This window comes from Pseudocercospora fijiensis (assembly GCF_000340215.1).
Source record: "Pseudocercospora fijiensis CIRAD86 unplaced genomic scaffold MYCFIscaffold_2, whole genome shotgun sequence".
In the NCBI taxonomy this organism is placed as follows: Eukaryota; Fungi; Ascomycota; class Dothideomycetes; order Mycosphaerellales; family Mycosphaerellaceae; genus Pseudocercospora; species Pseudocercospora fijiensis.
Genome location: NW_006921533.1, coordinates 3,871,010 through 3,888,399, shown reverse-complemented (window position 1 = coordinate 3,888,399; position 17,390 = coordinate 3,871,010). Strand labels below are relative to the sequence as shown.

The 17,390-nt window shown below is 51.8% G+C and overlaps 8 protein-coding genes across 8 annotated transcripts; 3 read left to right on the top strand and 5 right to left on the bottom strand.

Annotated features, from left to right (window-relative positions):
* Positions 1-709: 709 nt before the first annotated feature.
* MYCFIDRAFT_82104 (uncharacterized protein) lies at positions 710-1,438 on the bottom strand (the record flags this gene model as incomplete). The annotated part of the gene is made up of 1 exon (XM_007924639.1): positions 710-1,438. The coding sequence occupies one exon, from the start codon at positions 1,436-1,438 to the stop codon at positions 710-712; it is 729 nt and encodes a 242-aa protein (XP_007922830.1).
* Positions 1,439-3,515: 2,077 nt separating this feature from the next.
* MYCFIDRAFT_88292 (uncharacterized protein) lies at positions 3,516-6,455 on the bottom strand. Its single transcript, XM_007925358.1, has 2 exons — positions 5,450-6,455; positions 3,516-5,391 (listed from the first exon to the last, which is right to left on the bottom strand). The coding sequence occupies exons 1-2, from the start codon at positions 5,957-5,959 to the stop codon at positions 3,949-3,951; spliced, it is 1,953 nt and encodes a 650-aa protein (XP_007923549.1). The 5' UTR covers positions 5,960-6,455; the 3' UTR covers positions 3,516-3,948.
* MYCFIDRAFT_206731 (uncharacterized protein) lies at positions 5,701-6,667 on the top strand (the record flags this gene model as incomplete). Its single annotated transcript, XM_007925357.1, has 8 exons — positions 5,701-5,989; positions 6,031-6,098; positions 6,149-6,190; positions 6,220-6,243; positions 6,272-6,308; positions 6,333-6,459; positions 6,483-6,577; positions 6,611-6,667. The coding sequence occupies exons 1-8, from the start codon at positions 5,966-5,968 to the stop codon at positions 6,665-6,667; spliced, it is 474 nt and encodes a 157-aa protein (XP_007923548.1). The 5' UTR covers positions 5,701-5,965.
* An 88-nt stretch (positions 6,668-6,755) lies between these two features.
* MYCFIDRAFT_171969 (uncharacterized protein) lies at positions 6,756-7,968 on the bottom strand (the record flags this gene model as incomplete). The annotated part of the gene is made up of 10 exons (XM_007925356.1): positions 6,756-6,886; positions 6,915-7,073; positions 7,112-7,162; positions 7,199-7,433; positions 7,471-7,494; positions 7,560-7,605; positions 7,639-7,700; positions 7,745-7,846; positions 7,875-7,906; positions 7,935-7,968. The coding sequence occupies 10 exons, from the start codon at positions 7,966-7,968 to the stop codon at positions 6,756-6,758; spliced, it is 876 nt and encodes a 291-aa protein (XP_007923547.1).
* Positions 7,969-8,025: 57 nt separating this feature from the next.
* MYCFIDRAFT_171968 (uncharacterized protein) lies at positions 8,026-9,430 on the top strand (the record flags this gene model as incomplete). The annotated part of the gene is made up of 8 exons (XM_007925355.1): positions 8,026-8,334; positions 8,356-8,405; positions 8,468-8,538; positions 8,575-8,655; positions 8,696-8,880; positions 8,904-9,069; positions 9,110-9,261; positions 9,308-9,430. 8 exons carry the CDS (start codon positions 8,026-8,028, stop codon positions 9,428-9,430), a joined length of 1,137 nt encoding a protein of 378 aa, XP_007923546.1.
* Positions 9,431-9,469: 39 nt separating this feature from the next.
* Positions 9,470-10,506, bottom strand: MYCFIDRAFT_206730 (uncharacterized protein; the record flags this gene model as incomplete). The annotated part of the gene is made up of 6 exons (XM_007925354.1): positions 9,960-10,506; positions 9,875-9,898; positions 9,790-9,829; positions 9,684-9,763; positions 9,609-9,640; positions 9,470-9,570 (listed from the first exon to the last, which is right to left on the bottom strand). Exons 1-6 carry the CDS (start codon positions 9,962-9,964, stop codon positions 9,470-9,472), a joined length of 282 nt encoding a protein of 93 aa, XP_007923545.1. The 5' UTR covers positions 9,965-10,506.
* Positions 10,507-13,429: 2,923 nt separating this feature from the next.
* On the top strand, positions 13,430-14,974 carry MYCFIDRAFT_171966 (uncharacterized protein; the record flags this gene model as incomplete). The annotated part of the gene is made up of 11 exons (XM_007925353.1): positions 13,430-13,448; positions 13,482-13,760; positions 13,794-13,952; positions 13,993-14,098; positions 14,136-14,215; positions 14,244-14,443; positions 14,475-14,652; positions 14,678-14,741; positions 14,765-14,826; positions 14,858-14,915; positions 14,944-14,974. The coding sequence occupies 11 exons, from the start codon at positions 13,430-13,432 to the stop codon at positions 14,972-14,974; spliced, it is 1,236 nt and encodes a 411-aa protein (XP_007923544.1).
* A 1,399-nt stretch (positions 14,975-16,373) lies between these two features.
* Positions 16,374-17,204, bottom strand: MYCFIDRAFT_121281 (uncharacterized protein; the record flags this gene model as incomplete). The annotated part of the gene is made up of 3 exons (XM_007925352.1): positions 16,374-16,679; positions 16,736-16,941; positions 17,030-17,204. Coding segments are annotated over 3 exons (687 nt in total), but the record flags the coding sequence as incomplete, so codon positions are not given.
* Between the last annotated feature and the right edge of the window lie 186 nt (positions 17,205-17,390).

Below are 17,390 nucleotides of genomic sequence, written 5' to 3'. Positions count from 1 at the left end.
AAAGGAGATGATCGCTGGACGGTCGAGAAGCTGCGCAGCACTCCCTGCTTGAGCCCGATTGACGCGCTTACCTGCGCCAGAGGCCTCGCTGCGGCCGGGGATGCCATTGCGGCGTTGCGATGGAGTGGTCGCTGAAAAAGAGGTCGGCGATGAGGCAGAACAGCGCAGCTCTGGAGAAAAGATGGACAAGGGTTCGCTCTAGCTATGACGACTGACGCGCTGCTCCGAACCACCCGCGCAGACAATAATATTTTTTCCGTGGAAAGAATCTCATGGTCGCACCGAGCGATGCTCACACTATGCAGCAGACATCCCACGCTTCCGAGCTTCCAAGATGAGGCTGGCACAAGAACACGTCTGATTGTCTCTCGTGCCGTTCCTGAGCACGCGACATCTCGAATTACTTCATTGCGAGCTCACTAAACTGTACAGTAGTCATCACAGACAAGAGCAGACGCTTCGTCACGCTTCGTGCCACACTTCGGCCTCGAGTTCTCCTGGCCGGCCCTTTCTGATATGCAGGTACACTAAGAAAGCAGCCCTTCCAATTCGCCACCACCCATGTAAATGCGCAAAGCCTTCCCGACACACGCCGTACTAAAACCACAAAGCAAAAGCTTCGAGACAAACGCTCGCTATAAGGGGTATCGTAGCTTCAATTCATTCGTACACGTTGCTAACAAGCTTTCTGCTTGTCCTGGTCGCAGTGTCACCGAACGAGCATCGAGAGCATCAGCGCGGCTGCCACGATTGCTGTCAGTGGGGATGATGGAAGTGCTGCGCTGTTGCTTGGTGTATCAAAAGGACTGCCTCCACCGCTCTGTCCGTTATCGGTTTGTGAGCTGCCCGAAGCTGAGCTTGTGCTCGAGACACTGCCGGAAGTCGGAGTGCTTGAAGTATCGAGTAATAGGCCAGTGCTGGAGGACGCAGCCGGTGCGGTGGTCACACTGCTGACAGTCTCGGTTTCGCTGGCTGCTGTTGATGTCGCAGACGGCTTGGTCGATTTCGGCGTACTTGATGTGGAGCTCGGAGTGCTCAACGCAGAGCTGGCACCGGGCCTGGTGCTTGGTGTCGACGTGCTGCTATCTGTATCCGAATTTGAAGAGCTTCCACCTCCTAATATTGCAGCAGCATTCGGGCACAGACTGCTGGGTCCGGAGCCTGCCAGGTAGGCCACAATGATATTCTGCCCTGTGATATCTTCATTCTCGCAGGCACTTTTGACATCGGCTGCAATCTCCTGCAGACCCTCCACACAAGCTTCGCTGCATCCGTCCTTCTCCCAATCTGTGCTGGAGCAGCCGTGGACGGTTTGAGTATACACAGCTTCGCACCGGGTTGGAAGATTCGACACTCGAGGTGTGAAGTCGGAAAGGCTGACAGCCAAGGTCGTCGCTGGAAGTGCAAGAAGCGCCACCTTTGACCAGAAAGAAGGCATGGCTGTTGGGATTTGGTCACAGTGGAAAGGAGACCGTCAAGTTGGGCGCATACGCCAAAGTTAGGCAGGAGCTTCGTGAAGATTGCGGTGCAAGATGATCTAAGCGGGTGAGCTGGCTGTACTGTTGGCAGACCTCCGCAAGCTCACTTGAGCTGTGGATTTGCGATACAATGTTGCACGACAGACGCAACGCAATTGCGCGTGCTTGTCTTCTATGCGGCACCGGCCTCGCGTTGCCGGCTTGTTTCAAGATTCGTGTTTGCGCGCAACGAGCAAGGTGGTAAGCGCTCCACTGCAGGACCAGAAGGATTGAATGCCCACTGCGAGCTCCAGGCCGCAAGGGCGTGTTGGTATGTCGTCTGAAGGGAATGCCGGCGTGGAGAGAGAGCGTTTTGCCGGCGAGATGCGGAGGCCAGCAAGGAAGGCAAGGACGGCGGCTGCGCTGCGCTGCGCTCAGTCAATGGCCCCCGAAGTATAAAGAGATGACGGCAGGAGTCGCGATCACTAGCGGAGCGTTGTTGTTATCGAAAATAGCGGCGTGGTGTTAACGGCTGAGGAGAAGGGACTGTGACTGTGGACATGAGTGCGCCTTCATCGCCTCGCCCTTACTTCTGTATCTTGTCGACGGGTGGAAGTGATTAGACTCTGAGAGAGAGATGCAACAGGCGCCTCCTGCTATTCTGTGCCGATCAACAAATCAAACGCGCTCATGATGCTCGTGGAATCTGCGGCAACCCAGCATTCTGAAACGTCCCTCGAGGGAGGAAGAGCGAATCGAGTCGCGCGGCAGGCGGCAGACGGCAGACGGCAGACGGCAGACGGCACGGAGCGAAAATAGCCGACCTCCCCTTTCGGCATCATTCCTCTCGACCTTCGTTGAATAATGGACAAGTCTAGTAGACTCGACTTCGTCTGCCATCTCACGTTCAGGCCAGGACGCTTCACGTTGCTAGTAGTGAATGGCTTTGGGGACAGCGTTCAGGCTTCGCGGCGTCGAACTACCACCCACGACTTCCTCCAGCCACGAGCGATGTGCGACATTTCTGGCGTTTCAGCTTCTGTCGCAGCTTCTATCGCACTCTACGAGGCCGCAGCATCACGTGCCGCTTGCCTGAACGCCATCTCGTAGGCATGCCGAGGACGCATGTTACGCTTGAAGAGCATGCTAAATCGAGCAGGTGCTGGCGAGGGAGTTGCTGAACAGTCCTTCGACACAGTCAATCCACTTCGTGATTGTGGCTGCGGTTGCTTGTCCGGATCTCTTGCAGCGATATCTGGCGAGCGTCAGACCATTTCATTTGGAAAATTGCTTTGTGCATTCTTGCAGAGGCCAAGTCTTTTCAACCACTGATCAACTTAATGCTTCGAGTGTGGGAGTTTACTGTATCAGTACAGCTTTCGTGCACATGGACAGTCCAGAACAAGCCAAATTTGTATTTTGCAGAGCACGCCACGGACTTACTGTGACTTGATCGGTCTTCCAGCGCAATCACTTGGCAATATTCCATTTGACTCTCATTGAAAGATTCGATTGTATCTCACGAATGACCAGAGAATCACTTGAAGAATTGAAGCGTGGTCACACTGGAAAGGTGGCTTGAATGCTCTTGGTGGACGTCACTGCCCAGTGGCGTACCCCTGCGGAAGCATGGAATATTTGCCTTGAGCCAAAGACGAGAGATTTCCGCACACAGGCCCAGTGTTCCATGACTCAAGGTATTGACGTGGTCATCTATACTTCCGGGGGACACGAATTTCGATGGCCTGCCTAGCTGAAGTGGTAAGCTGTTAAATGTGTATGTCTCCACCGTCAAGAGAAAGTTTCTGGCGATAAAGCTAATTTTCACACTTCACTGGTCGCTTGAAAGGACATGATCATCAACGTCCGTCCCATAGGATCCACGAAGTTTGGCACCAGGAGTAGACTTAAGCTGCAGCTCGGTAACATAAATTCTTGACCGCTTCGGGGACCCAAGGCGAGGCGTTCCCAAATCCACGCCGCGAGTGGTGGGGACGCAGCTTGTCGAAAATGGTCGTCACTTCCAAGGACCAAGAGCTCTCGGGTTGAAGCATAATACGGCCAGAACAAGGCTTTCGCGCATTAACGCTCTTCCTTGATGTATTTTTGCACACTATCTTGCCCTTCTCGAGCATCGGCTATCCCAGCCGTTTGCATCCGAACCATGTCTCATCGTCCTTCCTCAAGTAGTAGAAGTACAGTGTCATAAAGTGTATCCATCCATGCCTTCGTCTCAATGCCGAACCTTTCCAGCTCGCTTTGAACGCCATCAATATGCCTGAAATACAATTGCCACCAGGCGGCTTCAACTGTTGGAAGCCCGGGGCTGGTAACGCCATGTGATGCAGGCGCTTGAACGCAAGAAAGCAAAAAAGCAATTGCAAGTATGTACAATGAACAGACGCCATCAATTCGGCGCAGACCCTGCCATTGTGCAGAGTTGAAGATGGGGAAACCCTCTCAGCCGCATGCGCGCTCGTCCTGCAAACAGCTACTGTTGTGGAACCAGAGCTTGCTGCTGCTGTGGTTGCTGCTGCTGCGGGAAATTCGGCCACTGATGAACAGGAGTCATCTCCTGAGGATGATTGCCATCAAGCCACAGATTCTGTCCTAGGTATGGAAGACGCCCAGAATGCTGGGTAGGCTTCCCGAGTGGCTGATACTGCATTTGATGCAGGTCGATGTTGGCAGGTCGCGCTTGAGTGGCGGCTTGAGGCTGAGGGTACAACAGCGTCGAAACATGATGCACTGGCCTGTATGGCGAGTTCCGCTGCTGTAGAAGATAGCTTGGAGATATCTGCGCAGCAGGATGTAGCGCGGTTGCGGACTGCGGGACCATATTGGTTGGCGAAGTTGTGCCGGAACCACCAAATGGGCTTTGATTTCGAGATGAGTATTGAGAGTGTGGCTGGACCTGTGGTTGTGAAGATGGCCCAGCCGATGCAGGCACTTGCGTGGTTGAGCTTTGGCTGCTGCTATTGGGATAGACCATGGCCATTGCTCTTTGTGGTACTGTCATTGGAGGAAGCTGAGCATTCTGCGAAGCTGGGAGTGAATACGCGTTGACAGTCGCTTGCGAAGGGGGTATCGACAAGCTTGGCAGAGTCAGCTTCGGCACCGGCTGACCATGAATTGGCTGAGGCGGCATCGTCGAATATCGATTGGGAGAAGTGTAGCTCGGATAGTTTGGCGCCATTCTCTTCGCTGGAGGCTCAGTAGCACAATCGTCTACCAAGCTACGCTTTCTGCTGCTGCCTTGATGTCCATTCTGAAATTCTGGCCGGGCTAGCGGAGATGGCACAGGTGTAGGACCATGTGCACCAGCATTGTTGTAGGCTCCGCTGTGAACGAGTTCGGGTGGAAATGGTGGAGAGGCTTGGTTAGATCCTGGAGGCGAGGGAAGTGCCACTGGCAGATTCAAAGAAGAAGCCGGGGGGAGAATTGGAGCTAGAGGCTGCGGTCTCGAAGCTTTCTCGAAGAATTGTGCGAATCGCCCCAAAAGCGACTGCCATTCCGCCCAGTCCTGCTCGGAGGTGAACAAGCAGTATTTCATATTGCTGAGGAACTCCACCTCCATAATGTGTACCTCGGCTACGTTGATGCCAGAGACTTCTGCCCAAGTCTTATTGGTATAGGTGTTGTCGTCCAAAAATTTATTGCCTAGCATCAAAGCCACAGTGAGCAGCCTGTATTCGCTGCCAGGCTTGCCTCGCACAGTCGGATTCAGCTTCTTCAGGCGGTAAATGAACAGAAGTGCAAGTAGAACGACGTTTTGCGCAACCATGGTGGTAGACAGGATGGTGGTGACCCATTTTCGAAAACCAGTTGTTGGTTTAGCGTCTGGCGAGAGAGGTCTCGAAGGCTGAAGAAGGATCGGAGAGTCCTCGATTTGCTGGAGAATTTCTGAGGATTCAAACCAGAAGAGGCAGGTGATCTTAAAGATGTCAGTCTTCTGTCAAGAGGGTTTTCCCGCGGTTCCAAGCCAAGCTCACCTGTGCAGCTAATTCCGAAAGACTTCCTCCACTATTGTTCACAGTTCGAGGTATTTGAAAGTTAACAGCGATTGTGTTCTGCTGTGACGGCCGTGTCTGCAGTGTGATATCGTGACTGGCCTCCACAGCTGCTTGCCGCACTGGAGATGTATGACCGTTGCTGGATGCACGTGCAAGTACATGATTTCGGCCATGTCCACTGCTGTGAGCTTCCTGCGGCAAGTACGAGGGAGCTGGAGCTTTGTACGCGGCCTGAGCTGCGTATTCGGGGTAGTGCTGGCCATAGTCCTTGACGTGGTAACTTGGTTTTTGGGTGCTGTTCATCTCTGGCGGAGGAGTGAGCGCACGGTTGAAATCTGGCCGCGAGGCGTGGGAGGTCCAGTTTGATCGCGCGTGTTGATAGGTCTGGAGAGAAGCGGGCGGTGGTTGGTCTTTCGAAGAGACGAAGGGGTCTCTGAAGCGGATTGCTGAGTTGGCATACATGTGGAGCGACGGTACAGGGTCGGTCATGGAGAAATGGCGAAGCTGAGGACACGCGTGGTGACAGGAGCTCGAGCGGCGGCAATCATGTGGCCACGAAGGTGCTGGTGAAGCAGGAGCAGCAGGAAGGTAAGAGTGAGGACAATAGAAGTGGATATGGCAAGGCAAGGTGAGGTTCGGCCGGGGTAGTGTGGCTCGCTGAGCAGCAGCAGGCGATAGTTCGAGCGTACCAGAGCCAGAGCCAGAGCCAGCGCCGGGGCTGTCAACGGAAGCGGCAACGGCGTGTGCAGGTGGCAGCAGGTAGCAGGTGGCAGGTGGCAGCGGCAGCAGCAGCAGCAGCAGCAGCAGCAGGTACTACTACGACCGTACGGACGGCGAGGTGGATGTTGATTGCGCACGCAAGGGAGGCGGCAGTGAGGTATGCGTGCGAGATGTACGAATGCCTCCACAACCGACACAGGCGGCAGGACGGATGGAGAGGGAGAGCGCGCCAGTGCATGCTCCTAGCGTCAGTAGTGATCAAGGTCTAGGTCAGTAGTAGTGTATGGAGCAGAGAGGCAGAGCCATGCCATCATGGCGTCGGGGCACGAAGCACACGGAAGGAAGGAAAAGGTACACTGCCCTGAGAGCTACAGATGTCCATACACGGTGTATTTAACTTTAGTCTTTCGGGCTTATAAGCACGGTGTACACCCTATGACCATACACGGGACACAGATTAATCAGCTGCGGGGCTAATATAGACCCCCATTGGGTACGAGTCATTACGGAGGATATCCCCCCTCCGGTATAGTTATCCGCTGTATCCGGCGATAATAAAAGGTGTTCACTGTTCATAACTTATAAGGAGGGACCAGTCACCACTGAGAGCCTGAATGGAAGATGAAGGATGGCTCAGCGCTGCGCTGCGCTGCGGGTCTGAGCGCCGCGCGGGCTCGGGCTCGGGCTCTGGTCTGGCTCAGCAGCAGTGGAGACGCGACGACACGAGACCGGAGAGTGCAGAGAGCGCAGAGTGGAGGGTGAGGGTGAGGGTGAGGGCGAGGGTGAGGGTGAGCATCGCTGCGCCGCCGGCCACTCAGCACACCAGCAGCAGCAGCAGACTCAGACTCTGGGCCGGCTGTGGCTTGCAACATTACGCTTTGGTCTTAGGCCGCCTGCCTTGCAGCGGCCGCAGCCCGTCACGCTCGTTCGCTCGCCCTCGCCCTCGCCCTCGCCCGTTGCCAGCTGCCCACTCTCAGGCTCAGCAGAGCCTATTAGCCTAGCAAGGACTCGCGGCATCGAGATTCGACAAATAGCCCATAGCCCATCCATGGCCCATCCGTCTATCATCCATCCATCCATCCACCAAACTCCCCAAGTCCCGCGCCTCCGGCCTCCCTTCAGCCATGACCTGGGCCTGCGCCAGCACCTGCTGCTGCTCCATAATAAACCACCACTGTAGTACATAATAATGATTGGAGCTTGTGCCGCAGCAAGCAATCATAGGCTTGCTGCCAGGCTCAAGCTCGTCCCGAGCGCAGGGCAGGGCCTCCGTATGCAACCGTGGACACGCCGCACACCGAAGCCTAAAGTGAATCAGTCAGATCGCATTCGGCAGCGCGCGCTGGCCCCAAGAGGCTGATCCCAATACTGTTGTAGTCCCAATAGATTGAGCTGAGCAGGACAAGCGGGCGTGACTGACATCAGAAAGGTACAGGGAGTAGTGCCACAAGTTCTGGCACACCGAACGCTGCCGCTGCCGCTGCTCATCAGTGCTCACCACCTCACCAGACTCCCAGCATCATATGCAACCTAGCCGACGACGCTAACTAGTACTGTTTTGTACCCGTCGCCGCGGGTCGTCTGCAGTGCTGTTTGAGGCATGTGCCTATCCTTTGCCTGCCAAGCCATCGTCTTGATTGGCACGCCGATGCACTTCTGTTGAGCACCATCACAGACCTACCACTGTTGTTCTATGGCCCAGCTGTGATCGTGGACCTCAGTCATGCATGCATGGCAGACTCACATACAGTACTGTATGACCGTGTATCATGTCGCATTCATCCTCAAACGTAGCCAGGGACTACTGCGAATGGGATTGCTAGTTAAGCGATGCGATGGGCACAGGCGTACCAGATCCCGTGTCAGATCATATGGATGCGCAGCGTGCCGGAGCAGGCAGTCAAATGAACAACAAGAGACACTTTCGATGGACCAGGCCTGACAGTCCAAAGTCATCTCATGTGGCTGCATCATCAGGCCCGTTATTCTTGTCGCTTCCGAGGCTTCGGGGGAAGATGCTGGAAAGTCACACATTGATGATTCACAGCACCAACAGCAGCACGAAGTCGCTGGCCTTCCTTCCCGGGTGGCGTATCTCGCAGACTCGCACACTTGACCTCCTTGATCCACATCAGGCAACGCTAGTTGTTGGCGATGATGAGTAGAGCACTACCGTACTCCTCCTGATACGGATGCCATTTCATTGCTCGTCTTCGTGTTGTACCTACGTACTACTACGATGCGCGCCGAGAGGGGCTCGGTTTTGCATGGCATGAGTTTTTTGACTTTCGAACGAGCTCTGACTCTGCTTGGAGCTGGAGCATTACGAACGAGTCTACGCATGATTGGTGAGATACTCGCATAGGTGGAGCATTTTCGGCCAGCTCAGATCGCCTGTCGCAACTCTCTGGAACGTCTAACGTCTTGTCCGCGAGCGCGAGGACTAGCCAGCCAGCCTAGCCTCAGTACTAGCTAATAATCTTTTTGCCTCCTCCTGCGCGGTAGAGCAGCTGCACCTTGGGCATTCTATATCGAGTGCTTTTCTCCTGATCGTAGTACGAACATGGGGGCTGTTGAAGACGCTGGCTAATTTGGTCGCTACACGTTATGAGGCGGGCACACGTCGCAGGCTTCCCGGCGATTCATTATTGATCCTAGCGAAAAAGCTTTTAGAGGACCAGCCATATAAGGTCTGATGCGATGGTCGGGGCAGGCGCTGCGCTGCGGTGATGACCGCGATCAATACACCCGCGAAATCAATCTGTTGCGGGTGCTAGCTTCGTACGGCATTATGCGTGACGGTGCGGTCTGGGCAGCCCTCGTCAACGCCTCCACTCCTGTCCATCGCGAACTCTCTCACGCATCACCGAACGCGGCCCGTCGATAAGAAATTTCTGTTGCAAACGATCGCCAATTTAGTCCTACCACGGCGCAATCCAAAATCTCACCATGCACGCCGCTTTGGTCTCTTGCAACCGCGCCAACGACTGGGCTACTGGACAGGAACACTATCCGTGCCTTGCTGTTGCATGACTTTTGCATTCGCTGGGCCTTCTACGGTCTGGCGAATTGTGAGACTCGGTAGGATGCCTATACCTTGGTTTCTCATATGCTCAGGCACGCCGGCTTGCGACTCCCGTCTCCTCTCCTCGTCGCAAGGCTTTGCACATGTCATACGCTAACTACTATCGGCTGGAACTCGTGTCACGATCTCCTCCGACGGACATCATCTACAACTAACAGAGCTTGGTGATCAGTGTGCCGTGTGATGCACCCACTTCAAAGTACAGCAGTGTTGGAATGCAGGGTGTATGTGTGTTTGTCCATCAGCCGTGCTTCTGAGACAACACGCCACATTGCATGTTCGAGCTCAGCTGGGGCTTAGACCGTCGGCACACAAGGATGCAATATATGGCACACAGGGTGCCCGACGCTTCATCTGCCTTGGCCCTTCGTGCCGAACATGATGATGATCAATGAATGGGTCTGCCACCGGTCCTCAAAGAAGGCGGCCGCGGCGAATCCCAGATGCATGTTGTCTCCATAATGATGAGCATTATTATTAATCTGCTGCTGTGTGGCCACATTATTGCAGTCACGGCGTCAGCATCAAGCTTTGCTGCAGTTCTCAACTCTTTGCTACACAGGCCGAGACAACGCTTTCGAGCCCATTATCGGTTGCACGCAGCAAGGTCCACCCTCAGTGGTCTACCGATGCACATGGCCCGGAACTTGTTTGCACGTAATTTATTGGGCCCGTATTTAATACCGCATGCACGGTCTTTTTACCCCCACGCTCGTTGCGAAGGGCAACCTACTGCAGAATACGGAGGTAGGAAGACAGAAATTGGACGAGAAATTGGACGAGAAATTAGACGAGAATTTGGACGAGTATAGACGACGATTTTTGATATACGTTTATTCGCGACGTTTTTAAAAAGAAAGATACTAATAGCCTCCGGCGGAAGGGGCAGTGTCTCGCGCAGAATAGCACCCCTGCGCCTCGAGCATACCTTACAGACGGGTCCCCCCTTCCTATGGTCGCAGGCTCCCTTCGGAGGGTCCCCGCCGTCCGACGGTCTCGGCTAGCGGGGGCCCCTACTATTCTTTGCCCCGGGGCGGAGCGGGATTCCGAAGAGGGGGGAGGGCGACAGCGAGGTCGAATTTCCGGCTAAAATGCCGGAAAGGGACCCCTATGCGAAATATATATACCGCGTCTACGCGATATATATCGTCCTACGCGTCAAAATTAGCGATAAATAGGGAGGGACAGTACTTACGGTAGCGACAGCGAGGTTAATATAAGAAAGAGGAAGAACGCGATAGGAAGATATATATATATATACCGAGAAGTAAACAAACATCCTATTTAGGAACGTAGGGGCATGCGGTATTAAATTCGCCTCTAATTTATTCCTTTTACTAGATTTACTTAGTAGTATGTATAAGTCGCGCTGTTATGCGCTAGATAAAAGGACCGAAGCATATATAGGCTCTAGGCGCATCGGAGTGCTAATTGCAGGGATTTCTCGTATATCCGAGGCAGACCGATCTACTCTTTTAGAGAGCGCTTTGCTATATAAAGATATACTAAACCGTACTTGTCTCTAGACCCCTAATATCGCCGGCTTATATAGGCGGAAATCGAGAGGTTTTACCGAAGATCGATGCCCTCTTACTAGTGTTACGTATATACTAATTGTTATACGACTAATTCTTTATATAATATATCAACCGCTTTTAGAAGTAAAGGAAAGGAAGGAGAGTTGCTTTCTAAAGGGAAGAAGGGGTATTTGTAGATTAATACGGCTACTAGGTCCGTACGGATTAAACTAGGAGTATTATAGTAATACGGAGGATATAGAGAGGGCGGTACGGGCATATAACGTAGTATATATATATAGAAGTCCCGTCTTTAGTATTCCGAGCCCTCCTCTTAACCCTCTGCTTCCTACTAATCTTTTCTAATACCCTATACTTACTCTAACGCGTACTATACATAGTATAGGCGCTAGAGATCTTGTTTAGGTACTTTTCGGCACCGTAGAGCCCCCCCTCTTCGAAACTAACGATATACGAACCTGCCTAAGGTTTATCGCCTATCGAGGGCTAAATTTAGGCGTCCGGCGCTGCTTAAAAGGCTAGAGGAAAGCGCGGAAGAGCGAGCGTAGTTAGGGGTACTAAATAACTTAAATTCGAGGGTAGGAAGTCTAGTAGGCTCGCCTACCTTCGCGACTCTACCGCCGATAAGTCCGCCTCGAAGGGGTATTGTTACTAAGCACTAATCTTAATCGCAATCGCAAGTTCGAGCCGGTAGAGTCCGCTACGGTAGTATCCTACGTTTCTAGTAGCGAGAGCGTACGCCAAATACGCCGCCGCTAGTATATAACCGTCTGCCTAAGTATAATAAGTCTTAGCGCTAGATAGACGAGTAACGAGAGGTGTTAGCGCAGTTTAGACCGCCGGTAGAAGTAATTAATCTAGAAGACAGCGACTCTAAGGATAAAGGGCTAGCCTACGTTATACCTCGAGCTTAGAGAGTCCTATTAGCTCGGTAGGAGCTTGCCGAAGGCGCTAGGAACGCGCCGTCGGCCGCTTTGCCTAATCTAGTTAGACCCTCGATACCTCGATTCTTAGATTCTTAGTCTTCTTAATCTTCGAATACTACTTAATCTACTTTACTAACCTCGTTTCTACTATAACCGACCGCTAATCGACCTGCTAGACAACTACAACTTCTATTACTACGCTTACTGCTATTTAGGACCGTCTACGAGCTGCCTATATACGAAGTTGCGACCTAAGAAACCCCCGAATCCTAAATCTACCGCCGAGCAGTTGTTCTATATAAATTACGCTCTTATATTAAGAGCCTTCGCTGTATAGCTAAATAGCTATACTAGCGTATCGTAAACTAGTCTTAGAGATGCTATTCGACCGTCCGAAAGATCTATAACGAGCCTTTTACGCCTAGGGTTTGCCGCTATCGAATATAAGACGATAACTCGAATAACGCCTAAGTTCGAACTCTTATCGTTATTAACCTACCTAACCGACGAAGGGCAATCTATACTATAGAATAACAACGCCGCATTATCCGCTTTATTATATAGAATGCTACGATACGCCGTATATCCTATCGCGAGATTCGAGATACTTTAGGCCTCGATTGCTACCTTTTAACGATTTCCCGCATTTGTCGACGATTTAGCTTTAGGCGGTATATTACAAGAGCGAGACCCTTCTATAGTAATAATATACGCTAAAAGCGACTAGACTTCGTACGGCTATACCTATACTAGACACTCTCTAACTAGTTTAACGTTCTATAGTCTAATAAATGCGCTGTCCGTAATAGCTCTTATAAACGGCTGTTTGTTACTCGTAGGGTCGCTAAACGCAATCTAGACGTTTGTTCGAGGCCTCGCTTCTAACGCCTACCTTACTAGATAGTTTAGGCCTATATTAGTAGCATTAGTAGCAAAGGACCTATAGTCTTATAGAATATAAGCGATTAGGGCACTATAACTGCAGCCTTATATATAAGACGTATTATTCTAGTCGTTGCTAAGGAAATAGGCCGTATAAACAGCCTTATTACCGGACAATAGTATAACTATATGCTAGCGCTTTATTAACGTACTGCTATCTTCTAGCAAGACGGCGCTACCTCGTATAGAGCGGCCTCGACTATTGCCGCTATATAATAGCGCAATATTGCCTTAATAGACTAGCTACCTTCTTTACCTAATTTAAACCCGATTAAGAACATATAGCGCGCGATTAAGGTAGGCATTAAACAGCGTAGAGACAGGCTAATAGGCCGTAAACTAGCACTAGCAATCCTTCGAGAATACGATAATATTACTAACTAATAGCTTAACTTCTAGATTAGTAGTATACTATAGCGTTATTAAGAGGTTATTAATACTAATAGCGGCTAAACTCGTTAGTAGATAGTGTCTCAATCATTGTCTTTATTTGCCTTCTATACGGCTCTTAATTGTTGTCTATAGTAGCCTTCTATACGGCTTAAAAATGGCTCCTTCTTAACCCTAATCGACACCTTCGAGAACTAAGGTTTTAGCAATATACGGCGATTGGTTATTGCCCCGGTCCACTCACTGTAACTACTAGGGGATAGCGGGACTAACTAGCAGGGAGGTAATTACAAGCGCCAATTTAGCGCATTAGCACTCCGATGCGCCCAGAGCCTGTATTTCGCTAGTCCTTCGTTCCATGCGCACGCAATCGTGCCGTGGCGCAGGCCAGCATCAAACAACAAGGGGAGCGGACAACGGATGGGCAGCACTTGGCGGGAAAAAGAGCTGGGCAATGGGCATGCTCGCCCTTGTGACACGCAGACTCTTGACTCTTGGGCGTTTGCAGATGCAAGCGAATCATGCCGGGGTCGAGAAAGACGCGGCTATCCACAGACTTCCGGATGCAAAAATTTCTAGTCCCATCGGCAGGATGGATGACATGCAATACCTTTGCAACGCTGCTGCTTTCATGCGGCGTCATCCTTACGCTGGGCTGGCATGGCTCTGGTACTCCGTACCGTACGGTCGTATCGCGGTCCTATGTGATGATTGCACGCCAGGCCAGGCTGAGATGATGAAGGCTGCATGTGTACGGTGCATCGCCTTGAACGAGCAAGAGTCAGAGCTAAGCGTCTGCCTTTCAACCGTCGCGACTGCAGTAGTACAGACTGTAGAATACGGTATACCGTACACAGCTGCGGGGCACGATTCAAAAAGCGGTCAATCTAATCGGGGATGGGGAGGCCACAAACAATGCAGGTCACTTCAGCTTGCTCAGCCTGCACACTGCACAGCTGGAGCTTTCATGCCGCCGCGTCTGCTCCGGAATCCGCATGATTCCCATGATGATGACATGTTGGTTTGAGTGAGCGTAGCAAGTCGCGGTCGTAATGCATCTGCAGCCAACCGCCGAAGCCCACCTGCCGCACGACTCATCTAATGTCGCGTATGACAACCACTACCACTAGAAGTACCACCTCGTGTGCGGACTTGTGCCCTGCAGCAGTGAGGCATTGTCTTTGCGACGTATGTCCGTCCATTCCTGCCCAGGCCGTCCAGCCGTCAGATTATTGTCGCAGGCAGCAGGCTGGATGGATATCATTCCCCGTGCTACATCCCATCCCGTCAACTCGCTGCATCATTCGTCGCAGTATTATTGCACCTTGCCCATCTACGCTACACCCGCGGCATCCTTCGAGGCACGCGAATCGTGAGGCTACCGGCGGCAATTCTTGGAACAGTCTGAGAGACACATGCCTTGTTTCCTACCACATACATGCATGGCTTACGACTGGCTATTCCTCGGCCAGCCTATGACCTACAGAGTGCAGAGCTTGGCCAAGAACTGGGATGTGGATGCAACCTGCGGCACATGGCGCCCCATGCCAGCATTAATTGCAGATGCATTTCCACGATCGCGTCGAGTCAATCTCACATTTGCCAGCGACAACCACTCGTGATCAATTGCTGATATCGGCCGCCAAACGTGCTTTCAGACGGTCTCATCAGTGCAGTGCACACGCCTGATGAGACAGCCCAGCCCAGCCCCGCCCCGCCCAGCCCCGGTCTACAGACATCCTGTGCGATGGACACGTTTCGGACCCCGATCATCATGGATGTCAAGCATCCGCGGGAATTGGAATCGAAGTATACAGTACATTGGCGTCGCAAATCAAGCCCAGGTCCAGGGCACAGCTCAACTTTGCCCAGACCTCCAGGATGTCACATAACCATGCTGTGAAGTTGAATTGCCCGAATTTCGTGTCTACACGAGCATCTGGTCAGACTTCGCGTCTTCATTTGTATTGAACAAGGTCCAAGCCCATTGGCCAAGATTGTACACCAAACTGTAACAGGAAATCCATGTGATGAGCAGGATCGGAGGTCGGAGCAGACTACTCAACCATCGAGATTCGAGAAGACGCACCGTGCAGTCTGACTTCTCGACCAGCAGTCAAACTTCATCAGCAGAATCTGGAAGTCGGTCGCTGCATTGAAGTCTTCCAAGACTCACGAGACGCATCGCGAACACCTGCCAAGCTCTTCACTGGAGCTCCATCAAGTGCCGCTCGCTGAGCAGCTTCGTTCTTTGCCATACTGTCAGAGTGACGAAGCTCAACATCAGGCCAAGCTAGAATCCTGCTCCTGATCACTGAGCTCTCCGTCAGCCTGAGCCTCACTGCCGACAGAAATCCTTGCCTAACGGACTTCCTATGTACAGCGGCGGCCAAGATTCATCCACTTCAGCTAATGCGAGCATGCGTGCTTCGAACTGGCAAAGATCTTACACGAGCATGGCCCGAACTTTCTGTCTGTAGTCAGCTTTTCAGGTTACATATCCCCCTCCCTGCAGCTGACTATATGCAACCCAGATTTGCCAGGATTGCCTATATAAGACGTCTGCCGATTTTTCAAATAGGAAAATTTGACGAGATGCTCACGGATTCAGTCTCTGAAAGGCACTCGTAACTGTCAACGTGATGCAATTCCCTCATTGGATTCGCGACGATGTCAAGAACCACGAGCATCATCGTCTGAGTAAGCAAAGGGAAGGCCAGCTGACTAGAGCCTTTTGGCCTGGGAACAAACGCGATTGCCGGCAGTGTGTCTATCACAGGTCATATCTTCAGTAGCAACATGCATTCTTACTTTTCGAAGCCTATTCGATCTCAAGTCGATACTGCCGATACTACCGACCTGATGGGACGGCAGTAGTTACACTTGCAGATATAGATACATTGATCCACGCTGAAATCGATTGCACTCTCGATTCTATATGGCGACCTGGCGACTTGGGGAATTCCTTGATGACAGCTGTGAGGTAAGGTAATTTTTCGAGTTGCTCGAGAGGCGGAATCATGCTGCGATCTGACCCGGCAGATCGGAGCTCTTCCTGGAGACGCTTGAGGATCGCGGGTGATTGAAGGATGTGATATATATATTCCAATCATCGTCGTGTTTCCCGATGATTCTGCACCCCCAAAGAAAAGAGCCTGGGCCTCCTCATATAAGCTGCCAGGTGAAGGCACGCCTGTAGCTTTGTTCGCCTCCTGATCCATAGGCCGATGGTAGAAGGTCGCATGGGGTGTCTTCTGGAGAGTTTGAGGATTTTTCACAACCTCGTTGACCTGTGCTCCCAGAAGCTCTTGAAGGTCAACGAGACCTGCGAGCGCTGGGTTGGTGAGTTTCGTAAGCCATCCAGGGAGACTGAAGACGATTTGACGGATTGGTTCGAAGTGACGGAAAACGACAAAGCTTGGAAGACAGGCTTCCATCGCAATGACAATCGGTGACTGGAAATCTTTTACTTCTGTGCTTTTCACGTCCTTCGCGAAACAGTATCGCGTGACCACGTCCAAGGTAGAGCATCTCAGCGCGAAGAGCATGTCACTTGGCTTCTTCGCTCGGCCATACTTCTCCAAAGCTATGCAAAGCCGTTCGATATTCTATACCAGATCAGCCATCAGAAATGCTATTAGGCATAGGGACGAACGACACAAACCTTCTTCACAAGACCTTGCAGATCACCAAGCACGTCTTTCCTCTGCTTTGCTTCTTTATATGTCAAGAACCAGAAACTGGATCTGTCCTCTCCAAAGCAATGATACAGTGTCTCCTCCTTGTCCCATCGATTAGCATTGTTATAAATTTCATGGAAAGCGTTCGGGTTGCTGAAGTTCAATCTGAGATAAATGGTCAGCAGCGCTTCTCGATTCTGGTGAACATCCTTCACATGAAAGCATGTGAAGGATTAGTAAGGTTTCATACTCATTACTTCCAACTCTCACAATGTCACCATCTTGGCCATGTAATTCCTTCAAGACATCGGTCCAATTTCGACCCTTGAACACTTCTTCCACAGTCTTATACCACTCTGTAGCAACACTCTTCGGGCCTGGAAATCTCGTGAGCGGGTGCAAGAATGCGTTGTAAAAGGTTGACCCCAGCTTGTAGCAGATGAAGGCAAGGATCAGTCCTCCTATCGCTTTTGCAATCGTGACAGCCATGATGTGTGTGCAGCACTGCTTTTACTCAATCACTAGGAGACCTGTGAAGCTCCCTCCGAGGCATACCTGGCTTTGTACTGCAGCTCAAGGGTTGAGCGTGCCGTGGTGGAGCTTCTTGCAGCAGTAGTGCTTGTCTAACGGTGGGATGTG